Source organism: Orcinus orca, chromosome 4 (assembly GCF_937001465.1).
Source record: "Orcinus orca chromosome 4, mOrcOrc1.1, whole genome shotgun sequence".
NCBI classification, from domain to species: Eukaryota; Metazoa; Chordata; class Mammalia; order Artiodactyla; family Delphinidae; genus Orcinus; species Orcinus orca.
Window position 1 is genome coordinate 119007279 of NC_064562.1, and position 24427 is coordinate 119031705.

Here is a 24427-nt window from a genome sequence, read left to right on the forward strand (position 1 = left end):
TTCTACTTTAGTTAAGTTTCTAATTCCATTCAAAATGCTCTGAAATCTCAAAATAATGCCACTTCTTCTAGGAAAAAAAAAGACTTTTATATGTTTATCTAAGAGACAAGGGGAGTAAAGGAAAACAAACAAAACCTTTGTTTATTAAGAAATCACTGTGTACAGTAAAGGACTTTGATATCTTTGGTGAGAAATGTTGAACTATACGATATGAGATGATAAGGTCTGTCTATTTGATAGTACTAGAATCTAAGGTATTTTGGGACTTCCCTGGAGGTCCAGTGGTTAAGACTTCGCCTTCCAATGCAGGGGATGTGGGTTCAATCCCTGGTCGGGCAGCTAAGATCCCACATGCCTCGTGGCCAAAAAACATAAAACAGAAGCAATATTGTAACAAATTCAATAAAGACTTAAAAAAAAATGGTCCACATCAAAAAAAAATCTTAAAAAAAAAGAATCTAAGGTATTTTGATACTAAAAAAAGAGGCCCCCAAAGCCTCTTGATTAGTTGATTAGTATATCTTGATTTAGTTGAGTATTATGAGTAATAATAAAATTAAAATAAATAAAAATAAAATTAAGATAAATAAAAAGACATATTGTATTATTTTAGAATTGATGTTATTTGTTTTACAGTGAAGGTTGAAGTATACAGAATATAAATTAGAGAAAAAAATTCCAGGACTGCATTAAAAATCTTATACATCCAGCCCTCTTCATAAATCTCATGGACAGCACTAATATTGCAATGAGCAGTTTTAAAACGGGGGGCCATTTTCTAAATCACATAATTCACATCAGCTTTCAGGGGAGTGTTCTAGAATGCTCCTCCAATGACATGTTAGAGCACGACTTACCCACAGATTATTTCTTTTACCTGGTCACTGCTTGGAAAATACTGAATAAAAAATCCAAGAAGCAATCCAGCTGCCATACCAACTACCACCTCCAAAACTCCTTTGAGGACATTAAAAACCGTGGAGCCTTAAAAAAAACGTAAAAAGAAAAACTTGAGACAGAATTCTAAATCCATAAATGCACAGACGTTAATCATTAACATAAAGAGTCTAATTATATAGAAGGAAAATGTACAGATCTTTCCTGCTTTCCATATTCTTAAAATGTCTAATAAAATGGGCCTCTATTAAGAAAGGTATGCATATTATTGGAGACAAATTTAAAAATAGGCATAAGCTATGATCTGTGTACTTTTTTCTATGTTTACTTCAGTATAAATTTACATAATTTATTATTTACTAAGAAAATATGAAAGATAAAATTCATAAATCAGGTCTAATTTGTTCTACTGTATTACATGCATAGGCTGGGTGAGCAGACAGACCTAGTATTCAAACTGCCATTTAAGAGTCTGATATTTTAATAATAAATGCATATTGATTTTAGTAGCTATATACAGAATACAGTAACTTAAGAATTTGGCAATGAAAGTAAAATCTTTTCTTACTACAATGAACGTAGGGGACTCACTCCTTCTCGAACGTTATTTCTAAGATTAAATCTGAAAATAAATTATTTTTGAAGTTGCTCTTGGAAGAGTCTTTATTTGTTGCTTAGCTTCTTTGAAATATCACAATATAGAGGTAAGTAAACTATATTTTCCCCCATAGCAAACAGGATTTAGGAAACTTTAATTTAAAAAAATCTTTGCTAGCACATTGTGCAGAAAATTATATTAATATTGCTCAATATATAAAGCCATCCTCACAAACTGTTCTAAGAAAATATGTACTAACCAGTTATGTGGTTTCTTGTTATTATAATTTCGGGTACAGCATATGCCACCCCTAAGGTATGCTACTTTGGCATAAGGATTATTTTGAGCTGAAGGCAACTGAGAAGAAACATATACAAAATAAGCTCTCTGCCATCTCCCTATTTGCTTTAAAAAGAAGGACATAAATTTGTAAAGCTCTCCCTCTCCATCAGGAATGACAGAAGTTAACCACTGAGGCCACGTGGAACCCTAATCAGACCAGGGACAGCACCAGAGGAATCTATATAACAAAGCGCTGAAACCAGCCCTTAGCTAACAATAGTTTGCTGGTATATTTGCCTTTCCCCAATTTGTTGCCTCTAAAAGCTCAAAGTCCTTCTCCTTTGTCTTGCACTTCTCTACAAAATCACTGTTCTCCGCTAAGATGCTTTATAAGCTCCAATTCTAACCACCCCTCGAGTTACTCACCACTGCGCACTCCAGTGTGTAAGCACGACGCACGCACATGCTAGTAAACATTTTCTCTTGTTAAGCTGTCTTTGGTCAGTCTGATTTACAGGGTCCCAGCCAATGAACCTAAGGTGGGTAGAGGCGAAAAAGCTTTTCCTCCCCTACGGTTTCTATCATCTCTCTTATTTAAAAGAATAATTACCTCTGTAGTAATTTTACTTAGCTAGGATAGCTCTCTGCTAGGTAATAGTGGGACTGTCAAAAGCATCTAGCTGTGATAGTAGCCTATGTCTTGAGCTAATATGGTAAATACTTTACTATAAATGTGTAGAAAGGAGCCAATTAGTTTCAGTCTCTGATATAGTAAGGTTGTTTAAAAAAAAAATACTTCTTGGGCCCTACCTCTGAAAATTCTGATTCAGTAAATCTGGCAGGGCTTGGGATCTACATTTTAAAGAAGCTCCAGGGGCTTCCCTGGTGGTGCAGTGGTTGAGAGTCCGCCTGCCGATGCAGGGGACACAGGTTCGTGCCCTGGTCCGGGAAGATCGCACATGCCGCGGAGCGGCTGCGCCCGTGAGCCATGGCCACTGAGCCTGCGCGTCCGGAGCCTGTGCTCCGCAACGGGAGAGGCCACAGCAGTGAGAGGCCCACGTACCGAAAAAAAAAAAAAAGAAGCTCCAGGTGGTTCCAAGCAAAAGGCCTAAGGACCACATTTAGTCCACATTTAGTGGGGCAGGGCAGAGGGAATACAGCACTGCTGACTGGGAAGGTTCTGCAGGCAGTCCACAGCTGGCAGCCCTGCAGACCCTCCTCGTTGCCCTCCCTGCCCTGCTCTCCCCATCCCCTGTGATTCTAATGCAAACTGTTGCTCTAAAGCCATGGTTTCCATTCCCAGAAGTTCTAATTTAATTGGCCTAAGGCAGTGCCTACGAGAGTATTTTAAAAAACTCCCCACGTAATTCTAGTATGCAGCTGAGGCTGAGAGCTATTGTTTAAAAGGTGTATAGCAGGAAAACAGTGCAAACATACTTCTGGATAGGTAGAGCAGAGTTTTTTTTGTTTTTGTTTTTTTTATCTGCAAATAAGCACTTTATTATCAAACAGTTCAGCATCAGAACAAGGTTTCCAAAAGAGAAAAAAGTGTAGATTTGACTTAATAGATAAGAGGAAATCCTCACTGGTTCTTGAACAAGAAGGTAACCTTATGAAAGCCATGTTTTTGATAAGATTAATTTAACCAGTGACATATGGCAGGGACTGGATGTAAGGCAACTTTGGGGCAACAGGAAGAGGAGAAGTTCTAGGTACTCAGCAGAAATCATATATAACCCCCCAAAATGGGACAGTAACTACAGTGGAGTGGAGAGGCTAAAAATACATGACTTTCTATGAAGGCGTGTTCCCACTAAATAATCTGAAGCTAAATTTAAGCTACAATTACATTTTGTCAATAATATGAAATTGCAAATCTTATTTCCAACTCTTGGACGTGGATTAAAAAATGAACTTAAATTTATGCTGTGCCAAAGGAGAGTAAAGGTACTGAATAATAGTGGGAGAGAAAAAAATGCCTTAAGTTCTTTTTCATTACTACTTAAAACATAATGCATCCATTTCCAACACTTGGTAAGTATGGAAAAGATACCCATTAAAATCATTGCTGCTATTACCCACCAAATGTTAAAACTGTTCCTGTTTTAGAAGAGCGCTCTTCCTCCCACTTGGCCTGCTGTCATTGTGCTCGTTGAAAATCTACTCATCCCTTGTGTGAAGTCTCCAAGATTAAACCTTCCCAGAGGCTCCATGTAGAAGCTGTTTTAGTCCTTCTCTAAATCTTCTTTAAGTCCTTTGAATCTCCCCTTACTGCACTTACCAAACTGCTTGAGCAGTCTATGTCTAGAGGGTGAAGCTACTGGTCCCTTCCCAGTATGGAACTAAATCTTGGAAGGTGACTTTTTCCATTTTAATTTGCCTTAATTAATTATCAAGCAACTATGCCATGCTTGTAACACCACAATCTATGTTTCTAGAGTGCAAGAGAACAGCACGTTGTGAACGGATCCCTGTACCTGTGGAAAAGGCCATGCCCAGGCAGGTGTTGAAGCCAGTGATGGCCAGAATATCATCGAAGCTGCCAGCAGCCATGAGTAAGGTCGGGACGCCTTTTTCAACACCATAGCCTCCTTCCTGCAAAAGGAGCATTGAAGGCACCACGACAGCTGGAGATACAGCACCTAAAACAAAACTAAGCAGGCAGTGCTTTAGGCATTTATGACAGTATCTTACTCATTATTATTATTATTGTTGTTGAAGGTATAATAACCTCTACTCTTTTAGAGGTTACACTTTGGACAACTAAAGTCTTTCAGATGGGAGCAAAGCACCAACCCAGAAACACATACATATATGCAAGTTCTATAGAACACTTTTTTCAAAGTATGGCCATGGATAACCTGTGTTAGAACTACTTAGGCTGCCTAAAAAGTTATGTTTATGGGTGGTAGAGAAGACCTAACGGGGTTAGGCCCCAGGAATCTAACTTTTTTTAAAAACAAAACATTATGGTATGAGGTTTGAAAAACATGGCCACAGACTTTTTGGATTGGAAGCCAGTGACGTTAGGCCTTTTACCAGGATTGAGTATGAAAAATAAGACAACAGATTAGAAGGAAAAGGCCATAATGACATTGACAGTGACACTCATAATGGCAGCAGTAGTAACACCAGAAAGCATTTTATAGTGCTTACTATGTGCCAAACACCATTTTAAGCACTTTACATATATTAATTTAATCCTCACAATAACGCCATGAAAAAGCTACAATCATTATCTTTGTTTTGCAAATGAGTAAACTGAGGCACAGAGAGATTAAATAACTGGCCAAAGATTGCATAACGCAAAGTCATAGAGCTGGGATTTGAATCCAAGCAGTATAGCTCCAGGGTCATAACCCTGAGAAATAAGAACTTCTTACTTGTTGCATACGCACTAGTACTAAATTCTAAGTACTTTCGTATTTATTTAATTCTCATGGCTTTTAACCATTAGAAATAAGAACTGACAGTGGAAGGAAGAGACAGCAGAACCATCTAATCAAACAGTCTGGTGACAAAAGAAGGAGGAAAACACTTCTGGGTGTTGATGACCGTTGACACATTTATTATCCTTTATACCAGACTCTGAGGTGAGATCTGGCATCTCTCTCACCAGTCTGGAATCAGGTATAGGTAAAAGATCATTACTTCTTCAATAGTTTAAATTATTATAATCACTGCAAAAGCTAGACATACACTATACACATATACTATCATTTGAAGTTATAATATTTAGATTATGCTGATATCGATGTTGTATTTTTTGATGTCCTTAAGAAAATGCTATTACGTGTTCTCTTGTAAGGAATCGGTGAAAGCCCTAAATGTCTGTGCATATTTTCATCCAATAAAGAAAAACCATTACCCCAGCATAAATCCCCATTGCCATGGTAAACCCATGAGGAAGTGGGCAAGAACAGCAGATGCACACGCCTCCACAAGACAAGGACCCAAGGATAATCTTACACAAACACCCTTCAACTTCTTCAGGGCCTGCAATAGAAAATTAGACATACTAAAATACTTCTCTAAAGACATGCAGAGATTATGACATTCAATGCTTTTGCTTCAATATTCAGCCCACATCTGGATCATCACAAATCTTCCAGGAATGTTCCACTTAGAACGTCTAGTGTTCTAAGTGTTTAGAGCTAGCTTATTTATTCCTCAGAGCAGCCCTACGACATAGGTAATATTATGCCCATTTTGTAGATGTCCTCAACTAAAAAGGCTCAAGTTAAAGTGATCTGCCTATGATCATGACATTGGTGAGTTGTGGAGCTAGGTTTGCACCCAGGCAGGCTGCTTCCAGAGTCTGTGCTCATTATCCCCACGCTAGCTGATTTAACCCTCTCAGGGTTAGCTTTATTTATAATTTATGGTCCCAAAATGAGGCTTGGGTGAAAACCTCCGTCCCCCAAAACATGCATTTCTAAATCAAAACATTCCCCAAATTCATTCCTAATGTAAAAAAGCATTTAAAAACCTCATATTTGAGACTCATTCTATATAGGAGGCAGTTTCCTGAGCCAGTACAGTTAGCCCTCAACTCTTATATAGGGCTTCGCATGCCAAAAATATGATGTCTTCTCTCTCATGACCATAATTTATAACTATGGCCCATATCTCTGTCAGAGAAAAGGGGGGGCCTTTATTCTTGGTGCTGTCCCCACACAGTAACTCCACCTTTCTCCAAGAAAGAGTATGGGAACATCTTCTGGGGAGAGTTCTGCATGAAACAGATTCTCTTCTCTTCTTGAGAATGTCATGCACAATGCCCACTTCCATTTCCCAAAGCTCAGTGATTCTAAACACTGGCAGTGGTGAAGGAACAAAATTCCTAGTCAATAATTAGAAATTTGTACTTCATACATTTGAATCAAGCCCAAGGCCAGCGCGAACCAATATGACAGCCAGGGCTATGCTTCTCAAAGCAGAAGACCACTTGTGCTGGATCTGTACGTTATCACTGATGACAGGGATATTTCTGATGAGAAACCCAGCAAGCAGCATGCCTAGAATAGAAAAGTCAAACAGCTCTTTAGTTAGTCTTCAAATACAGGCAATAGGTTTTGGCACTTTAGCTGTGAAAGAGACTACCCTATAATCCTAGGAAATACTTCCTTTTTTGCTTATCAGTTAGGTGAAATTAGGTTAAGCTTTTAATTAAAATAATATAATAAATTAGAGGAGCTAAGACAAGGCTTTAATACGAAGATAAAAACAACAGATTAGAATAATTAATAATTCCTAAATAACTGAACCTGAAAGGGAGAAACAGGATGCAGTATTTGGATAGAAAGTGTGATCAAATTCTAAATGTAAAATGTTTTAATACAATGTCCAGGGACTTCCCTGGTGGTGCAGTGGTTACGAATCTGCCTCGCAATGCAGGGGACGTGGGTTCGATCCCTAGTCGGGGAACTAAGATCCCACATGCCGCAGGGCAACTAAGTCCACGTGCCGCAACTACTGAGCTCACTTGCTCTGCAGCCCGTGCACCACAATGAAGATCCCGTGTGCCACAACTAAGACCCAACGCAGCCAAAAATAAATAAATAAAATAAATATTAAAAAAAGTACAATGTCCAACTTAGTCATCCCTTTGTGTGCAACTAGCAAAGAGCTCCTGACAGTATTGCCTATGTCGGATTACCTGAAATGTCAATAAATACCTATATGGATACCATTTTACCTTCAAACAGGATAATTTAAGAAAAAAAGACCCTACATAACCTGCTCTGCAAAGGCTTAAGGTGAGTTATGATGAAATGGACATTGCTCTGTCATGTCAGCTGGTGACTCTTTTTTCGTTCAGCCATTCAACCTTCACCAAATGCCTTCAGTATTTTAGATACTATAATAGGCACTAGAGATATAATAATGGACAAAAACTGGGTACTACACCTCAACAAGCTTTCAGCCTCTAGGGGAGCAAGACAAATTGACAATCTGAATTTTATGGAAGCATGAGGAGGTATTGTATGAGACGGGAGGGGAGAGTCAGAGGGGTGCAAAGGAGGAGAAGAGGGGTAAAGAGGCCGGGGAGTTGAAACGTTTCTGAAAGAGAAAGCAGTTTCTTCCAAGGTATGAAAAAGAAGTGTGACCTTCTAGAAACTGCAAGTAGCTGAGTGTGACTGAGGAAACTGAGTAGTTTGTAAGGGAATCCTGCCCTCAGTGATAATACATCATGCCCATGCAAAGGGAAAGACTTCTCCAGCAGATACTGTGAGGCTTCCACCCTCCGTTCTCCAGCACTACCCTCTTCTCACCATGTCCTTATAAGCACCACCCGTTATATGACTGGACAAATTTACTAGTGTTGGGATGTTTTGAATGTAAGCTTTGAGAACAGAAAAGAATTACCCATGTGGCTTTTTGTGACTTGCCCCAGACACCGTTAGGAAAAGGAGCATCTCTCCCAGGCATCTTTCATCACTGCCATTTAATCTGGAAGAAGGTCTCTAAGTTCTGAATTCTGCAGTCATGGTCTTTCTAGAATTTGTGAAAATATAAACTAGCCTACAATAACTATTTTTAAAAGAATAATGAGAAGAATAATATATGCTTATGGTAAAATTAAAAATTACTGACAAGTGTAAAGTGAGGGCCTCTCACTGTTGTGGCCTCTCCCGTTGCGGAGCACAGGCTCCGGACGCGCAGGCTCAGCGGCCATGGCTCACGGGCCCAGCCGCTCTGCAGCATGTGGGATCTTCTGGACCGGGGCACGAACCCGTGTCCCCTGCATCGGCAGGCGGACTCTCAACCACCGCGCCACCAGGGAAGCCCCCAAGGGCAACTTTTGATCTTCATTCCCCAAAGGTTTTCATTGTTAAGGATTATTTGTGCCCTTCCAAAAAGTTTCTATACCTATTTAAGCATGCCTGTGTGTGTGCTTTTGTGTGTGTGTGTGTGTGTGTGTGTGTGTGTGTGTGTGTGCTGGACACAAATGAAAGCATGTTTATATACCATTGTATAATATTTCCCCATTTAACAATATATCCTGGATATATTCCCATTGATATATATATCTGCCTTATTTTATAATAGCTGCAATAGTATCTCATTGTTTGGAAGTACCATAATTTTGGAACCAATTAATGGACTTTAAGATTTTTCATTACAAACTGTGCTGAAATGAGCACAGTTCATACATCAAGTACTTATTAAGTGCCTACTACATGCCAGACCCTTATGATACCCTGCTAATACAGATAGCAGCTAGACCAACATGGTCCTTGTCCATATGGAGCTTACATGTTTGTAGGTTTGTGTAAGTATATCCACAGGATAATCCCTAGCAGTGGAAATGTTAAGCCCTAGGGTACAGGCATATTTCATTTTCATAGATATTGACGAATTACCAAGCCCAAAATGCTGCACTAACTTTATATTTCATTAATATGTCAATAGTTCCTTACTGAAACTTAAAATGTGGATCTAAACCAGTCCTAAATTAATTATAGCATATAACTACCTGGAATCAAAAAGAATAATAATCTAACAAGAATTCAAAAATATGTTAAGAGGGCTTTTTTGGAGTTTTAGGGGGGAAGGGAGCATTTTTTTGTTCCCCAAATGAATGTGAAAATTTCCCTGGGAACCAGTTTCCTTTGCCAATGGTCTGGATTGCTCTGGCCACCTGATATGGACTTAGCAGGCATCTTCTTGCCTCTGAGCCCCCGTTGGCCTCTCCCTCTCATGTAGGTTGTGGAGGAAAGAACACCTCCTTTGATATAGGACTATTCTTCTTTTTTTCTTAATTTGTATTATGGAAATTTTTTTCAATTATAATGTGCTTCAAAAAAACTTGGGAGTAGATGAAATAAGATTGGTCATGTATTGATAACTTTTGCATATTTAAAAAGATTTCCATAACACAAATTAAGAGAAAAAAGAATAATACCCCTCTATTAGGAAAGGTGTTCCTCTCCCCACAACGAAAGGAGAGGCCCATGTGGGCTCAGAGGCAAGAAGGGAATATCCAAATCAAAATCAGGTGGCCACGTCAGCCCAGACCATGGGCAAAGGAAAGTGTTCCAGGGCAACTGTTTTCACGTTTATTTTGGGAATAAAAAAAATTCTCCTTCATCCTCTATCTCTAGCAATTATTTCAACGAGCTTATGAAAATATAGAACAGGCAATCATCACACATATTCTGTCTCAACAAGTCTTTATGGATTCAGATGATATTTCGGTTTTAGTTACTGGCCCTACTACAATAAAAAGTGGTAAACTTTTTTCTATCACAGGTGCAACACTACAAAAAGGGATGCTAAGATATATAACGTATGTGATCTTTCAGAATAATTGCAGTCACCCCAGGAGATTTCATGAGATCTCAAAGCCCAAGTCTGTACCACTTGGCAATGTGGTATACTTAGTTTGTTGTAATAATAGGCATAGAATGGAAAAAAAAAAAAAGGATGAGGTATAAAGTGTATTTTCATGGAGCCTAGAACAGCAGTCTCAACTTAGGTTGCATATTAGAATCACTTGGGGAACTTTTAAAAATTCTGATGCCCAGGGCATATGCCACATCAATTAATTCAGAATCTCTGGGCATCAGCTTTTAAAAGACTTCATGAGGTGATTCCTATGCACAACCATGTTTGAAAACTTATAATTAGCTTATTAAAAATGTAGAATCTCAGGCTCCACCCCCAGATCTGTTTAATTAGAATCTGCATTTTAACAAGGTCCCAAGGTCATTTTTCTGCATGATAAAGTTTGAGAAGCACTGATTTAGATGCATGAGTCAGCAAATATCTTCTGTCAAGGGTCAGATAAGAGATATTTTAGGCTTTGTGGGCCACAGGGTCTCTTTCACAACTTCTCAACTCTGCCATTGTAGTGTGAAAGCAGCCACAGACAATATGTGAATGAATGAGCATGGGTGTGTTCCGATAATATCTTATTTACAAAAGAAGTGGATTGCCAGCCCTTTATCACAGCATACAGGCATATTTAGAAACAACTCATTTTAACAATAATTCAGTTCATAACTTTAGAGAACAAAAAGCACTCATGATAAATAATATGAATTAAGCAAAATAACTTTATTTTTACCTAAAATTGAAAAGTATATTGAGAAATAGTGCATGGTCAAATGTAAATAACTCTACTTCTTTTTATATTTAGCTTCAACTGCTGACCACAAATTCAAAAGCAAGTAATATTGGTCTTTGTTAGCCAATATTAATTGTCCTCACTAACATAAAATAACAGGAAAAATTGTTACTCAGGAATTGTGTGCAAATATATATGTGTGAAAGATATGTGATTTTTAAATAAAACTTAGTGATTTATAAATCTGTTAGAAAAGGACACAAAATGCCTTTTGTGGTATAATGAAAGTGGTAAATTAAAATTTTGTAATATGGAATTCTTTGAAGAAATATTAAAGATATAATGTCCAGTGTTAAGACTAATTTTCATGTGTTTCATGTTTGGACAGTTCTCATGGCCTCTGGAAGAATATTTTTGGCTAAATTATTTTAATAAGCATGATAATACAATACAGCCAATGGTGTGCTGGTAAATGCTTAATAAGTAGCTGTCCAAAAAAGTGTGTGTGTATTTATATATTTACATATTTATTATAAATTTTACTGATATAAGGGACGTGCAGAATACAGTTTATAAATATGCAACAATCATCGCTGTAAATTCTATAGAGCCGATCGATTCTCATAGAATGCTTTCATTGTTTTTCATTGTTGAACTCCAGATCCATAACCAACTATGGTTGCAGTTCAACAATGAATTGACAAAATCAGATTACAAATAAATGCTTGACTACTATCTGGCTTAGCAAAGAAGTCATTCACATTATGACGAGCGAATATAGTGTCACCATGAATATCGGCTGATAATTTTGTTTATGTTAATGAGTAAGATGAAAATGAACCAATGAAAATGCAGGTTGGAACTTCACTTGTTTGTCAGGGATGTGAATGACTAACAATATAGTAAGCCCTGATTTGTAGCACTTGCTGAGTTCTGTCTTAAAGATACTTCCACCATGGCTGATGTTAAGCTACCAACATGGTGTCAAAGAATGTGGATTTAGGAAGAGGGCATGAGAGGCACACCATTATATATTATTTCCATAATATGACTTAAATATGACTTACTCTGAAGTAAACAGGATGTGTTTAGCACTTACCCAGAAGGGGAGGCAGTGGAGGTAATGTAGGTAACTTAATGAGTCCCAAAAGTTTACCTCCAAAGATGGCACAATAGAATAGGATTATAATTCCAAACAGGTTTCCTCCAGGAAGACATTCAGGGCCGGTAATTGACCAAACTACAGCCCACAGAAGAACCACCATGGTAACTGAAATAAACGAGGAAAACTAGTTTCTACCAAGGAGTGGTCATCTGCAGGTTTTAATATAATCTAAACATTAAAAAAAATGAAGACACATACAAATATTTATAATCATGTGTAAGTTTTAAAGAACATCAGTAATATAAAAAACTGGGTAATTTCCAAAAAGTAGGATATTACCACAGTGCCTTTGAATCCACCTGTGTGCTCTTTCTAATCCCATCGCCCATCTGCTTTCACACTGCCAGAAGAAACTACTATCTTGGATTTTTTTTTTTAACTATTCCCTTATTTTTCCTTATAATTTTACCATAAATATTCATTAGTTAATAAAAAGAGAGTCACTATCTATATCCTCTTCGCAGAAACATGAGAACACTTTAACAATCACACTCCAGTATTTTAGTTCTGCCTTGAATTAAGCATTATTGTTTATTGTTTAACTATTGCTTCTTTTCTATTGTCAGTTTGTTTAGAATTACCTACATACTTACCTTTTTCTTTCATCATCATTCATTATGGCATCTCAAACCTTTCATCTCGACAATTATTTTGTTGCCTGAAGTATATCCTTTAGGAGAGGCATGTCTGTTAGAATGTGAAATATGTTTCCCTGTTTGAAAACCTTGTGTTCTACAAAATCGTACATTGACAATAGAAAGGCACATGGAAAAAAGAGAGTTGGGCAGACTACTCACAACTCAAAACTTGTGACCAAAGCACTAACAGAAACAACAACGATCCTAATAAAAGTACCAGCACAGTTAAATCTCCACTAATATTTGTATCTCCCATAGTCAACCTCTTCTTTGCAGACTTCAACACTGGAACCACACTTACTATTTCAAGATGCAGAATCTTGAGAGCATTTGCTCCAAACAGAGAATAGTTCCATCAAATCCTATCCAGACTGTAGCCTTCTCCATCAATCAAATGGTTTGTTGTTGTTAATGTTTTGTTTTGTTTTGTTTTTTAACTGAGGTAAGTGTTGGCAGCTTCTTCATCACATGTGGCTTCATTAGACAGCTTAATGTCGTGGAAAGTTTAAGTCTTTGACGTCCCTAAGAGAACAACTAACCGCCTCAAAGGAAGGTACTTACCCAGGGTGCTCAGCTTTTTAAAAGGCTTTATCTTTAAAGTTAGTAAGTCTTTATCTTTAGTTGTAATAAAGTATATACCTGATCTTTCTTGGGGGAAGGGTTCAATTCACTTTGTACTTATTTGCTATTGCTCGATGATGTTAAAGATTAATATGCCAGGAAAAATTATGTACAAAAATGCAAACTCCATATTACACTGACACAGTTCCCTATTTACCATCGCATATAAACTAAATCATGGTACAGAAACACTCTGTAGCAGAGCATGCTATATTTCTCATGAAGGTCTGCTGGTAGCAAATTTTTAGTTTTATTTATCTGGAATAATCTTTATTCTCATTCTTAAAAGATAGCTTATCTATGTATACAATTCTAAGTTGAGCGTTACTTTCAGTTCCTTGAAAATATTATTCCTTGGTTTTCTGTCTTTTGTTACTGTTTTGTAAGTCTAATTTCAGCTCTTTTAGGGAATTCTTTTTCTTTGGTTGGTTTTAAGATCTTTCTTTTCCTTTGGCTTTCTGCAAATTCAGTGTATGTTTAGGAATGGCTTCCTTTTGGTTTGCTTAGGATTTATGCTTTTTATAAATTCTGTATTTCTTCAAATATTTTATCTCCCCCATTTTTCCTATTCCTTTTTTTTCTGGAACTATGATTAAATAGTCACACTCTCCTCTCCGTGTTGCTAACCCTAGTTTCATATTTCCCATCTTTGTCTTTGTGTGTTGCATTGTACATAATCTCTTCAGATCTATTTGCTAGTTTACCAACTTTCTTTCCACTTACTCTGTTGTCTATCCACTGTTTTAAATTTCAATTACTGTACTTTATTTTTCATCTCTAGAACTTCAGTTTGGTTCTTATTAAAATCTGTTCATTTTTATAAAGAGTTGTTTTGTACTCATACTTGCTATTTCCTCTTTAGGTTCTTTACAGATATCAAAAATATTTTATATTCTATTTTCTGATAATGGAAAATGTTGAGATGTTTCCTTGTACATTTATTTATGATTTTTTGTTTGTTTTCTTGCAACAGTGAGCTCTTCCTTGCAACTGTATCTCTGGGAATTGCTGGAGCCTTAGGTTTGAGTCTGAGTTTTTCCAGATAGGATCTGAATTTGCTTCTACCATGTGTTTAGATGCTTACAAATTGGGACCACTTTTAGATATATTTTCAGTTTGAGTTATTTTTCTATGAATTTGGAGCACAAATCAGAATGAAGTTACCCATTTTTAGTGGAGACTCTCCCCTCCTCCAGCCAGCACCACAGTTTAGACAGACAGGTTTAGTTACTGGGCCCCTCTGCAGGGCAGGTTTACCTCAAATCCACCATCACATTGGGTTCCACCTTTGTGTGGGTGAGGGAGAATGACTTCTCCTATGATACTTCTCCCAACCTGGGCGGCTCTAGCAAAGCCTCCTATACTCTCATGGTTCTCAGAATAAATCTCAAGTTCATTGGTATTTTGCAGAAGCCTCTGGAGAGAAGGCCAGCTTGAGTGTTTATTTCTCTCTCCTACTTATACTTTGTTTTTGGTGTCCGATGACTTCCTGTTTTCTTGACAGATAAAAGGTATATTTAAAAAGCCTTAAATTATTTTCAGATGTTTTCACTGGCATAAGTGAAAGGATTATTCATTGAGTCTCCTCTCCATATTGCTAGAGATCACGTCCAATGTCCCATTTTTTAAACCCTTACAGAATTGTTCCAGATTTTCTAGGCTTATGATGCTATTACAACAAAATAACAAAGGGGCCTTCAGTATTTCCCAATTGGCTATCAGGGTTGAAATTTGTAACAGGAGCTGAAAAATAATGGGAAATCAGGAATTGCCAGCTACTAACTTGTATCTTATCACAGCATAAACCTAGTTTGATACTAATTCAGAAAGGTAGAATTAAGGGTTTTCCACATTACTTTTTTTTAAAATTGTACTTATTTTTTTTATACAGCAGGTATCTATTTTATACGTATCAGTGTATATATGTCAATCCCAATCTCCCAGTTCATCCCACCACCACCCCACCCCTGCCACTTTACCCCCTTGGTGCCCATACATTTATACTACTTTTTAAAAAAAACCTCTAACTTCCCTTTTCCCTCCTCATACTCAAAATGAAATTCTGAATACATAGTGAGTGTACATGTATAAGGTTTCTCTAAATCATGTTTAATTCAATTAATAATTTATTTCTTATCTACAATTTTGAAAAATAATATTTTCACATGTAAGATTTACTTCTTAAGAAGAATACTTTGCATGATGAAGGGTCACAGGAAGGAGTACAGGGAAAAAAAGCAGTCTTGTAAGCCTCAGAAACGGAAGTATAAGAAAACAAGTGAGAGGTGTTTATGTATCGTGAGTCCCCATTTCTCAGGCAGCTTTAAGGACAATGATTATAGAATTTTATAAAACTAGTCTCCAAATCACATCATTCTTTTATACCCCTTTCCTTAATGCAATCCATATCCATTGTAGTGCACAGGTTTTAACTAGAAGTGTGTCATAACTTGAACGGTGAAAGTTTAAAAAAATAAAAAGAACAGTAAAGGTATTAAACTATCTGTTGCCTTCTCAACTAGTGTATATTCCAGAACCTGGTTTTCTCTACATGTTTTTTTTTTTTTTTTTTCTTCTTTTTTTTTGCCAGTGTCACCTCACCCTCCACCACCCACCCATTACACCATGGTCCTCCCGGAGAGGAAACTCGCACCAGCACCCCCCAGGTTCCCCTGTGCAGAAGAGGAAGCTGGCACAGGCAGAACCCCAGGGACTGCCCCAAGGTCAGTGCGAGTCTCCTGTGCCCCCACCCTGTGAATCAGCCACTGGCTATTCTCACAGGCTGCCCTAGACTCAGCTCACTTGCCAAACAACTTTGGTAATAACAGTAGACGCCTGGCAAAAGTTGGCAATAATTACTATGTGCCAGACACTGGGCTGAACACTTCACACAGATAATCTCCTTTCAGCATCAAAACAACCCTAGAGTTATTACTATGCCTGCTTTGCAGATAAAGAATCTGTGGCTCAGAGAAGTTAAACCAATTGCCCAAGGTCACACAGCCCGAAAGTAACTGCGCAGGGATTCAAACCCAGGCAGCCTGGATCCAGAATCCGGGATTTCAACTCTGACACTAAAATGTCATATTATTTGACCCCCGCCTCCCCGCTCCCTTGCCTGAGGGGACAAGGGGAACAAGTGAACCTCAGTCCGCCCCCACCCGAAGAGTCTGGGTGACTGGGGTGAACGGCTCTATGCTGGGGACACAGGGATGATAAGCGCCCTGGCAGCTCCCGCGTGCCAAGCGCGGGCGACGTGCAGGCGCAGTGCCAGGCGCGCTCCACGCACCCTCTCATTTAACCCTGCCAGGCGACTCCGTTGTCTCCCCGACTCTACCAAAGAGCTAAGCGAGGCTGGAGGGTGGAGGGAGCTCGGCCCAGGGGGCGACAGCTGGAGGGGAAACGACAGCTGGAGAGGCAACTCCAGTCGGCTTGACTTGGCGCGGGGGAAGCTTAGGGGACGGGGGACTACGAGACTCAGTCATGCCCACGCCGCGCAGTCACCACCGACGGAACCGGGCACCAAACGCCGCGGCCCGTCCTCAGTTTCCCCACCTGCGAAATGGGCGCCAGACGTCGCCAGAACCCCCACCCCTAACCTCTGCAGCTCTCCTGACCACTCTGGAGGTTGCCAGGATCCCCGCCTTCTGTTATTTTTAAAAATCCCTAAGTGTCCGGAGGAGACCCGCGGCCAGCCTGGGGCGCAGAACTGCGGGCCGCGGTGAGGGGCATGCACTGGGTTGGGGGGACACCAGCTCCCTGCAAAGCCGCCGCCGCCCCCCGCCGCCTCCTTTGTCCCGATCTCGCCGCAGCGCAGCGGACAAAGAACCCCCGCCCGCGGGCGCGGCCCCCCGGAACAGACCCTCCCCCCGAAGCCGCGCCCCCGCCCGGGCTGCCCCTCCCCCGCCGCAGAGACACCCCCCACCACCACCGCGCGCCCCCACCCCATCCGGGGCGGCCCCTTCCCCTCCTGCAGGCCCCCGCCGGGCCCGAGCGCCCGGCCCGCCCGACCCCTCTCACCATGGCGCCGCCCGCAGCCCGGCCCGATCTCCCCGATCGTCCCGCAGCCCCGCGGGCCCGGCTCCGCCCGCCCGCCCGCCCGCCAGCCAGCCGCCAGCCAGCCAGCCAGCCAGCCCGGTCCGGCCGCAGCGAACAGTCCGGACGCAGGATCTCTACATGTTTTAAGTAAAGTTTGAGACTTTTTTCTCCTGCTGGTTTAGAAACTTCCCTAATTTCATTAAAAACATATCTAGAGCCTGAAGTACAGTATAACGTATCATACTTGGCTTCCATTGTCCCAGTGGCGAATGATAAAAATGTTTTTCAGAGCTCACAAATGAAGTATATGTATAAAGAAGTGAGCCTGATTTTTCAGTAAATATAACCTCTAGATCAAACATGCTACATTCTTCAACATATTTACTGGGGGAAGCCATATATGTAACGATGCTGTCATTCCTCAACACAATTTTTTAAACTGTCTTTAAATTTGCCTTTATAGAGAAGTTTCAACCCCATTCTCCTTTTTCTTACTATATTACACATCCTCCAATATACATGCAGTATACATGCACACAACTTCCTTTTTGAACAAAAACAACATTACTGAAATTGAACGTCCATTTATTCATCAAATTGATATCAGAATAATGTTGGGATGCCTCCAAAGACCAAATCCATTCCTAAAAGACAAATATATCCCAACCCTAACACATCAAAATAGTGCAGAGATAAATTCCCCCTCCTTAACCCCCCAATTTTAAGTAATAGCAGCAATAAGTTGAATTGGAAACCAGGATCTTTATTTACAAAATGATGGATTTGTTTGGAAGTATAAATTGAGCTGTGTTTGCTCAAACATTAGTGGCATGACTTAACAGTAATAACAACCAACATTTATTTGGTGCTTTTCTGTTTATAAGTAATTTCTCAGTCATTTTTCTCACTGGAGGCCTAACGTAATCCTGTGAAATTACTCAGATACAGAAAAGGAAAATGCCCTTGACCTCTGCTCTCTCCCTCTTCCTGCTAGCGGGAATGGTGGTGACAACACTGCTCTTGGTAGCCCTGTGTTGAAAATGGTGGAGCCCTGTCAGCCTGGGACCTTGAATGACTATGGAGCAGAGCTACATACCGTTATGAATTGTTCACCTTGTAGTTTTTATGTGAGAGAGAAGTAAACGTCTTTGTGTCCTTTAAACCATATTACTTTGGAATCTCTCATTATAACAACTTCATCTTTTACCCTCTTGTTCTGAATTCATCCTTATCATTTACATACCATTTGTTATTACTCTATCCAGTAAACCATGTGGAGGGCAAGCAAATGTCTGTCTTAGTCTTTGCAAGTGATTTGGTTCAGCTGGTGTTTCTTGCATTTTTTCATTGCTATTCAGTAGGTTACTTCCTTCTGTTGGTTCATTTCCATCTATACCTCTGGGGTTCATAACTGTTTCCTCCTGTGTTTAGAGCAATTAAAAAATCCTTAAAACTATATATTTGCTGTACATTTTTATAGTTACTGAGCAATCACATCACAAATCAAATTTCTGTTGCTAGAATCAAGGCTAACACTTTACAGAGGAAAAGCACAGCTTTATTACTAGCTAATTGGAGAATGCTCAGAATAAGAACAAACTATGTGAAGAGTATTTACCATTGAGTCACTATTTGTAGTATTATAAATGCTTGAGTCACATAAAATCTCATTATGATTTTCAATACTGGGTTTAAAAATTAGCCTATTTAAAATATGATTCAAGACCATAGTTGGTAAATATGTCAGAGTGATTCAGAAAGAGATAATCATCTGTGGCGAAAACAAATTCACATTCATTCATTTACTTTACTTTAAGCAATAAAGACGGAAGAAACCAGAATCATTCTAGGGCTTAGGCTGGGAACACAAAGCACTTCACAGGCTCTCCATGTAGGGCCAGCTGCTAATGACTATCTAGGAAAACTGGCAGTCACACCTACTACACCAGTTTGGGGATTTAAGAATGGGGAGAATTGTTAATTGAGTGATAGAGAATGAAGAGAACACAATTCTGTCATAGATTTGGAAATGTAGTCCCCTCCTTAAGGAAATGGTTGGGATGTTCTACATTTGATCATACCTGTTGTACTTGACACCTGGAGGCTGTGTGATTCACCTCTGTGGATGGTTCTGAATCTTCATGCTTAATTGTTTTATCTTGATTCTCCATGATTTATAATTAAGAATATGATAGAGGGAAGAACAGGATCTGTTTTGAAGGAGAAAGAGTATAGATATAGAACAGCAATTTGAGATTTAAATGAATGAATTGTACTTATTTTTCCCCTTAGTGGCTAAAATATTTTAAATTAGACTGTTCTTAACTTTCAATTGCTAATCTTTTCTTTGATTACAATATATAATCCTAATCCTTATCTTTTTACCTTTCTTGAAAAAGCCCTTGTTTACCATATTTTTATATGATTTCCTTCCCACCCTGTTTTCTGAGTTATATTGCAAATAATCCCAGCAATATTACTGTTAAATTGTCCTCTCTAATGGGCCAAATTGAAGCAGGAAAGCTCCAGGTAATTTTCCAATGTTGATATGAGGAAATGAGTCACCAAAGAGAAATCTACGGATTCCATCATATTCAGAGAAACCAGAGTCACTAATTCCTGCCTAGTTCTTATTTCAACATTGAAATTAAATAAAATACAACAACAATGATGGTGCAGCCACAATGTCTTAGACACTGTGATAAGTGCTGTGACACACTCTTGGTAGTCACTGTGGGTAATTCAAAGATTACCAAAGCACATCCTTTGTTCTGTACAGACTTACAGTACACCAAGAAAAATAAATTTGTATGAAGTAACTAAAAAACCTGTAGGGCAGACCTGTAGGTTGCCTTCATAAACACCCACTTCAATCTCTTCTCCCTTGGCTTCCCATGCTATATGGGCTGAAAAGCCAAATATTCCAATTCCTAGCTACTTCTGCAGCTAGAGGTGGCCATGTGTCATAGTTCTATGTAATGAGATATAAGTGGGAGTCCCTGGGGAGGGCTTTCATTCCCAAACAATAAGGCAAGACCTTTCAAGGATCATACTGTTTACTCTTTGCCCTCTCACGTTTCTTTCTCCTTCCTAGATTGTAGATATACCTCCTGGAGGGCCAAAAGTCATCTTTTAACCATGAAAATAAAACCCCCTATACAAGGACAGTAGACAAGAAAGGAGGAGGAGCTGGTTCCTTGATGACATCATGAGTTGCTGCGTCAGTCTTGGACTGCCAAGCTTTGGAGTAATTGTATAAACCACTATTACCAAGTTTTCATTTTATTAGTAACCAAACTTATGCCTAATGCAACAAGTACGATGAGTATTATGATAGAGGTACAAACTATAAGCACTGGCAGAACCAAAGAGAAAATTATATGAGAGAAGGGAAAATCTAATTCAATACACACTTTTTTTTTTTTGTGGTACGCAGGCCTCTCACTATTGTGGCCTCTCCTGTTGCGGAGCACAGGCTCCGGACGCACTGGCTCAGTGGCCATGGCTCACGCGCCCAGCTGCTCCGCGGCATGTGGGATCTTCCCGGACCGGGGCATGAACTCGTGTCCCCTGCATCGGCAGGCGGACTCTCAACCACTGCACCACCAGGGAAGCCCATCAATACACATTTGAGTTCCTAATATGTGCCAGGCATTATGCTAGACCATAAAGACAGGGATAAATTAGCTAGGACCCCTGCCTCAAGGCATCATTTTCTGTTTAACAAAATGCCAAGATGCTTGCATTTAAAATTTCAATGAAAATGATATCCTTTCCACCACCACCATCATCATTTTTCTTCCTTGCAGAATACAATGGTGGCCAGAGTGGCATCTCAAAAAGCCTTCAGTTTGATTTTTATTATATATTATATAAAATAAATACAAGTATATAGAATGATACATTACATATGTGTCTGTTTATGTATATGTATATATAGTTTTTAAAATTTAAATACTTCAAACTTTAGACTGATGAGAAAGAATGCCATTTTGACTGGAAAATGCTGGGTTCAGAGAACCCTTGTCTTAAAGGCATCGAGGCATGAAAGGCAGTGCGGTGCAAGGGAAAACTCTGTTAGAGCCTGTGGTGGGAGGCTATGGATAATGAGAGACAAGGCTGGAGAGTTTGGACATTGTATTCCAAACCATGGCACTTGGCCTTCACCCTCTGTAGAGACTGACCCCCTAATATAGTAGGTGACCAAGTCTATTGGCTCTGGATTTGGACAAACCTGGTTCTAAAGTCCAGCTCCATCATATACAAAATTTCTCAGGCTGTAAGTAATTCTCCATCTGTACAATGGAGACAAGAGTAGGTCCAACCATGGATATGTTAGGCATTCACTAGTGTTGGTTATTAGCCACTCATATTCCTCCTCCCTAATTATCATAAATCTCTGAGATTCTTTTTGCTTTTCCTCTTAAAGCAGGACAAGTCCTCTCCAGTCTTGAAGAATTTACTACATAATTCCATTCATTTTCTTTGATCATGATTTTAACCTCTTTCTTTCAAGGCAAACTTCTTGATTAGCGGACGTAACACTACTGGCTAAAATGAATTTGAGAATTCATTTTATTAATGTTATTCTAGTCCTTTTTAACATAAAAAATCAAAATTGGGCATGTTGCACAATATATGCTATTTTCGAGAATTCATATAGTTTTGTGTTTAAAAAAATGTCCCTATTCTCCCATAGTCTCCACCATGGATACCAAAGTACTGTTTGAGATCAGAGAGGTATTGCAGAGAGAAAAGGTAAAATAAAATACCAGTATTTTAATAAGTTGTTTAATAAAACAACTTACAACTGGTCAGTTCTGTTTGTTTGTACTCTGCTATGTTTCCATTTCCAAAAGAATACTTAAACCACCAGTCTCATTTCAAAACCCAACTTAAATTTAGAAAAATCACAAAAATGTAACTTAAAGCAACCATGTTCATGGCATTTATTGTTCATAGTCACTGGGTCTTGAAATTTACAATATTTACAAATTTACAATAGTATATCTCCCATTAAGAAGGCAGAAGAAGGTAAAGAAATCAGAAAATATGGAAAAATGAGATTTTTAAGGAATGTAAGAAATATCATGAAGTCCATTAAAAAGTAGAAAGTTTATACTCCTTACACATAGAGAGGCTCTCAAGTTCTCAGAGCGCATTAACTCTTATTTTGAAAACAATTCTAATGATTTTGCTCATCTGACTTCCAAATCCTCTTTTGATGTTATACATTAGAATGTAGGAAGAGATTGTGATAGAGACAAATTGAAAGCAGCGTGAGTGACAGCTAACAATGAAAGAGATGGAAAAGATTGCAATCTAATGCTACAAAATGTGGGAATAAATGTCTTTTTCATAGGGGATATTTATAGTTTTGGCCGGCCAAGCATGATTCTCCCCTTTTTTTTGGTGATAGCACACTAATTTTCTTTTGTGGAATCCATGCCTCCTCTATTCCCCATACATATGGCTCATGTGAGACTCTTATCCTTCCCTCTCTAATCCCCATGCTCCACCAATGCTCCAGAGATGAAGACACGCTTGGCCAGAGAGGGAACTCCTTCCCTGGTCACCTTGACCAGTTCAGGCATGAGCATGTGACCCACAGCTGGCCAAGGGAGTCAGGTTTAGGGTGTTTACTGGAACCATTAAGAAAGAGTTTTCTTTCCGTCGGGGTTGCTAAGCCCAGACTTGCTGTTGACAATCATTGTAACATACAAGAAAAGCCTTCTAAAGAATGAGGTAACTAACCACAGAACAAAGCAGAGTCTTAATATGGAAAGACAGAAAGAGAAAGCTCTAAATTAATAATCAATAATAAAAATAATAATAAAAAGCAATAATAAATAATAAAAAGCAATAATAAAAGCATTGCTGGTACCGCTGAAAGCAGCTCCTTTTCAGTTAGGTGAGCCAATAAATTTCTTACCAGTCTGAGTTGGGTTTCTGTCACTTGCCACCAAATAAATCCTTAGTAAGAATTTTCATACCTGAATTGGCCTTGAAGGAGCCCCTGTATAATAACAGATGTTTAGAAAGGTGATTCTACATCTTTAAGAAAATGAAAAGAAAAAAATTAGGTGGAAATATTTTGTTTTAAAAGGCATTAAAATATACAGTACCGTTTAGAGCTTTTCTTTTTTTTTTTCTTTAGAATTTGTTTATTTATATATGCATCAAAATGTGAACTCAGAAACTATACTCCTTAACAAGATCACTTTAATTCTTTTCAAGTTGCCTGGATGGTTCATAAATATTCAAACCTAGCATTCTGTGTTGGCAAATTTTTAGAGCTTTTCTTTAAAGCGAATGTTAAACAAAAATGTTGCATTCAGTAAAATAGGTGTTAGTTACCAATAACATTAATTTAAGTGAAATGCTTTGTTTTTCAACAATGCTAGTTAAATGATATACTATAGTTAATGGACCCTAATTAACTTTTTTATTGTGTTCATGGAAGTCTTTAAAAGTCTTTGGGTCCAGTAAAGGTTCAACATAGTTAAGAATCGATGTGAGATGCTAGGTGTCTGAGATGGAAAAGTTAAAAAGTGAGGAAATATGGAGAAACTAGATGGCTTTTAAGCAGCTAAAAATCACTCATAGTTTAATGGAATAATAAAAGTTGGAAAGGCCTTTAGAAATTACCTTGTTCAATCTCTTTCATATTTAAATAAGAAAACTAAAACTTAGAGAAGCTAAATAACTTTTCTCAGTGAACACAGCCAGTATCCGCCAAGCCCCATAGTAAAACTATAAAAATTTGTGAAATGAGGTAGTTCTTTAATCTATATCTTTGACTTCATGTCCTTTCTATCAAGTCACTGAATTATAATTTTACATTTTTGTTATATTTTGTTTAAAATTCTACTTGTATATACCCATAGTTAATTATAAGTTTGAAAACACATTCCACAAGCAAATATAAATATTAAAAATTTCTATCTTTTTTGTTCAGCTCTACTTTTTTCCATTGTTATCAATGTTATAGAGTTTATTACAAACAAAAATTCTTACTAATCCATTTAAGTTGCACAACATTGGTAACAAAATGAATGAAATAAGAACTTTTATTCTATTCTCTTGACAAATATTGTTTACGTATTCTGAATTAT

The 24427-nt window shown here is 38.5% G+C and overlaps 1 protein-coding gene across 5 annotated transcripts in view; it reads right to left on the bottom strand.

The window, feature by feature from the left end:
• Nucleotides 1–24427, bottom strand: part of SLC9B2 (solute carrier family 9 member B2) — a 70588-nt gene that overhangs the window by 38014 nt on the left and 8147 nt on the right. For 2 of the 5 annotated variants that reach the window (XM_033427842.2, XM_004269621.4), the window contains exons 2-9: nt 23245–23366; nt 19394–19522; nt 18556–18733; nt 11950–12120; nt 6653–6795; nt 5646–5773; nt 4255–4430; nt 878–984 (exon numbers count right to left, since the gene is read on the bottom strand). In XM_033427842.2, coding sequence (XP_033283733.1) covers nt 878–984; nt 4255–4430; nt 5646–5773; nt 6653–6795; nt 11950–12120; nt 18556–18733; nt 19394–19483 — 993 coding nt within the window. In that variant the 5' untranslated portion in view covers nt 19484–19522; nt 23245–23366. The remainder of the gene's footprint in view (nt 1–877; nt 985–4254; nt 4431–5645; nt 5774–6652; nt 6796–11949; nt 12121–18555; nt 18734–19393; nt 19523–23244; nt 23367–24427) is intronic. The other 3 variants (XM_049709492.1, XM_033427841.2, XM_049709493.1) reach the window with 3 other exon arrangements.